Raw genomic sequence first — 4,560 nt, 5'->3', positions numbered from 1 at the left:
TTAGAGGGATATTAAAGACTCAGAATGGAAGGATTATGAAGCCAAAGACTCAATGATGGAAGTCAAGTATCTCACCAAGAGTTGGGGAACAACTAAAAATGTTAAATGATTTCATGTTTTCTAGCGAGTGACTTGTGCCCCAAAGTTGTTTTTTGATGGACTCTATTTATTATTTTGGTTGTCCTTTAAAAACTTGAGCATCTAAGCTTCTTGTTGTCTAGATATAGAGGATAAAGTAATTTTATTTTCATAATTTTTTATGGATTCATGATCTTTATAGTTTTTTTTAGTGATTATAGTTTGATTATTGTTAATTTTTACATGTCAACTACAACTTCAAGATTTTGTCTAAGTTTTTCTAATGATGCCTCTTAATGTTATAACACTCAATTTAATTTTCATGTTACACTGGTTAAAACAAGATTTTATATTTTTGTAGATGAATTTTAAATAAGTGTTCACCCAATGAAGTAATTTTAGTGAAACATTGATTCTAGTTATTCAATCATTTTTAAAAAGACTACTTGATAGAATTGAATTAAAACAAGATTTTATATTTTTGTAGATGAATTTTAAATAAGTGTTCACCCAATCATGTAATTTCAGTGAAACATTGATTCTAGTTATTCAATCATTTTTAAAAACACTACTTGATAGAATTGAATGGAAATAAGAAAAATTTGAAGCAACATGCTATCAAGTTAGTCTTTCAATTCTTGAGCCAATTCATAAGTCTCAAAACATTATTATGATGCTTGATTCAATTCTAATGAGCTTAAGTTTTAATCAAAAAATATATATGCTAAACTCAAACATTCATTGAATTATGAATAGTTACTTTTATTTTAACATCAATATTAAATCATCATCAATATTTAAAATAATTTAAAAATATTTTTTACAATTGTAAAATCATAATTGTTAATTAAATCTATATAAATTATTCATTTACTAGTTTATAAGAAAAAAATATCACTCAGAAAAAATACTATATGTTAAGATATTTTACAATACAAGGTATAAACATACTATAATCTTAACTACAAAATCAACTAGAGAATAAGTATTTGTTTATTATTGACAAGAACTTATAGATTTGACTATGTAAATATTTCTAGCATCAATATTTGAATCACATTGTTTGATTCGAAATGTTGATGTTAAAAATCTTTACACAATCAAATCTAAAAATTTTTATCAATAATTATCATCGATTGTAAAAATTTGTTCTCATTAATACATTTATTTGATAATAAAATGACAGTTAAAATATATTATAATCTTACCACAAAATAAAGTAAAAAATATATATCACGTTACTTATGTACTTAGTCAATAGCCACTGGTGAATCACATTATTATCCACTGCCACAAGAAAGTGGAACATGTTAGTCTCCACAACATGGAACACATTCTTCAAATAAATCCATGAGATACCAAATCTGATTCATGACATAAGAAATTCTCCAATTTATGACATATCTAGAATTTATTCGATGTCTATTTTAGCTAAACAGACAAGACACGCACTATATATTTGAGTAACAGATGTCGTAAGTATACCAAGTATTAGTGAAAGGAGAAGTGAGTGCTGAAGCTGAAATCATCAACACGACTTTGGGGATCTACAAGAGCACATAGTCCTCATATTTTGGGGCCCCTCATGAAAAGCACAAGTATATCCCACCATACAATTATTGATATTGCTCCACCAACTCCAATTCCAAATCCCAACCCTACAGCAATCAAAGAGACCTGTTCACACACTTTACTCCACACTGATTTATCCGCCATTTCTGAAGTTGGAGGCAACGTTGAGGTATTAGTCTGCTTGCAACTCTGTAAAGGCTTCCCACATAAACATCCCAAGTTTCCCTGATATGATCTCTCATCAAAAGTCATTAGTTGAGTTCCTCCAGGTATTGGTCCACAAAGGTGATTGAAGGATACATTCCAATAGCTCAACTTGGACAAATTAGACAGCTCCTTAGGTATTTCCCCACTTAGCTTATTCTGAGACAAATCCAACTGCTCCAGAGGTTCTATTTCCCCCAAAGATGCCGGTATCTTTCCTTCTAATTGGTTTTCACATAGATTTAGCAACCTCAATTGAGATAGACTCCCTATATTTGGTGGTATTTCCCCCTTCAATTTATTATTTGACAGATCTACTATAGTGTTTGCTGCCAGTACATATTCTAATCTATACTCATTACCCTTTATTTTGATCTCTGGTATATCCTCATAGAGTGTATTGCCTAGGTGTTGTGAAACTTTGGGGTCACTAAATCCCTTCATAGCTTTCAGAACAGAGGGAATTCTTCCCTCAAATTTATTATTGGACAAATCCAACACTTGCAATCTGCTGAAATTTGTGATCCATTTAGGAATATCACCCTTAAGTTCATTAGATCTAAGGCTTATAACCCTCAACTGCAGACAATTTGCAAGAGAATGTGAAGAAAGCTCACCCATCAATCTATTCTTGCTGAAATCAAGAAGAGTAAGATTTGAACTATTGCCCAACGATGGAGGCAGGGTCCCAAGAAACTTATTAGAATGAGCAGACAGAATTTCTATGGTAGAAAAATGAATTTGTAGATCTCCATGAAATGAGTTGCTGGAGATCTTTAGCCTCTTCAAGGCCGTGCAGTTACTCAATGCTGCTGGAATTCTTCCAAACAAGAAGTTGTTTGATAGCACCAAATCGGTCAAATGGTAACATTTCCCTATGGATGGTGGAATCCTCCCTGTCAGCTGATTATCAGATACATCTAATTTCTGTAGTGAGATCAACCCACCAAGGCTCTCAGGAATACTCCCCGAAAGATTGTTTTTGTAGATGACAATCTCAGAAAGATTCTTTAGTTCACCTATCTCATATGGTATTGGTCCACTCAAATAGTTTTCATACAGGTATATAAGTTTCAGTGATTTGAGTTGTCTTATGGACTTTGGAATTGTCCCTGCAAATGTAATGAAGCATAATTATTGATCAGAGGAGAGGAAGAATTTAGCTGGGCAGCTTAAACATCACATATTAAGGCTTGATTCCTAGGCTAAAAGTGTTAAATAGTCAAAATTGATTTATTTTTGGAATCTTAATTTTTCCATAAATGTGTGATGTTTAAGATAGGCGAATTTAACATGGTGATTTCAAAGTAAAAGAGACTAGAGTAGCGCACCTGTGAGACAGTTAGTTGCAAAGCTCAACATATGGAGAGATGAGCAGTTTCCAAGCTCAGCTGGTATATTTCCAGTTAGATTGTTTACATCCGGAAACAATAGTTCTAATGATTTGAGCTCCCCGATGCTCTTTGGGATTGTCCCTGTCAAATTCAATCAAAGAGGCATAATTCAGAATACTTCATGAGAGGAATCAGCATTGGGTAATCTTGTATCTTAACTTTTTTTTGAATAAAGAAAGAACTATTCATTAAAACAATTAAAAAATAGCCCACCTGTAAGAAAGTTAAAGCCAACGATAAAATCCTTAAGAGAACTGCAGTTTCCTAGAGAATCTGGAATGCTTCCACTCAAAAGATTAGCAGTCAAACGAAGATGTTTTAACTTCCCCAGAACCCCAAATTCAGCAGGTATGCTTCCCGTTAAGTGGTTGTATGAAAGTCTAATCCACTGAAGCTGCGAGCAATTGCCAAGAGATTTGGGGATGGAACCCACTAATTCATTTCTTCTAAGGTCAAGTAGTCTCAGAGCTTTCAGATGGCCAAGCTGAGGTGGGATTCTTCCAGTAAATGAATTGAAAGAGAGATTCAAAGTGTGTAACAAAGAGAGGTCTCCTATGGATGGAGAAATGGTACCTTTTAGATCCAAATGAGTGAGAAATATGGCCACCACTCTGTTTGTATGTTTTCTGCACCAAACACCATTCCAGAAGCACACATTTTCTGAATTGGTAGAAGTCCAGTTGGAGAGAGATTGCATGGGGTCGGCTGTAATGCCATTTTTAAAGGAAAGTAAAGCTTCAATGTCTCTCTTACCAGCATCAACAGAAAACCTCCTTTCAATGTGAGTGTGATTTAAAGCGAAGGCGGTAGTCAATGTGAATGCTAAAGCCAAGCCTAGGCGAAGCATTGCAGGTGGTATATCTCCATTCATTTCAGAAACAAATCTTTTGAAAAGAACCCTCCAGTAATGTAATATTATAGTTATGACAATCTGAAAATGTCTCTGCTGATATATATAGGAAAGAAGGATGGTCCAGACCTATTTTGATTGGTTGGTATTGTTTGGCACAGAATGTAACTAAAGTTAAAAATAAAAATAAAAATCAGATCCCTGAAAAATAGTGATTTTTGTCAAATTTTTTGTTATTTTCACGGAATATATAGATCATGAAGAACAAATGTTAAAATATTTCAACAAAATCTATTTTATTTTTGGTTGTTTCAATTTTGATCAAAGTCCTTTCTTTTGTGCTACTTGTATGTCTACTAATTACTCACTCGCAGTCAAATCCTAGAATAGTTAATATTTTAAATTTACAGCGTGGTTAATATTCAGATAAATCTTTTTGTTTTTTATCACAAAATATACAGT

The 4,560-nt window shown here is 32.9% G+C and overlaps 1 protein-coding gene across 1 annotated transcript; it reads right to left on the bottom strand.

The window, feature by feature from the left end:
- Positions 1-1,412: 1,412 nt before the first annotated feature.
- On the bottom strand, positions 1,413-4,187 carry LOC149542207 (uncharacterized). The gene is made up of 3 exons (XM_089797224.1): positions 3,462-4,187; positions 3,186-3,329; positions 1,413-2,966 (listed from the first exon to the last, which is right to left on the bottom strand). Exons 1-3 carry the CDS (start codon positions 4,117-4,119, stop codon positions 1,645-1,647), a joined length of 2,124 nt encoding a protein of 707 aa, XP_089653350.1. The 5' UTR covers positions 4,120-4,187; the 3' UTR covers positions 1,413-1,644.
- Positions 4,188-4,560: the final 373 nt, after the last annotated feature.

The sequence above is a fragment of the Cupressus sempervirens genome, chromosome 8 (assembly GCF_028749045.1).
Source record: "Cupressus sempervirens isolate cs-2001-9-10 chromosome 8, ASM2874904v1, whole genome shotgun sequence".
NCBI classification, from domain to species: domain Eukaryota; kingdom Viridiplantae; phylum Streptophyta; class Pinopsida; order Cupressales; family Cupressaceae; genus Cupressus; species Cupressus sempervirens.
Note: the sequence above shows the minus strand (reverse complement) of the source record. Positions and strands in the feature narration are given on the sequence as shown.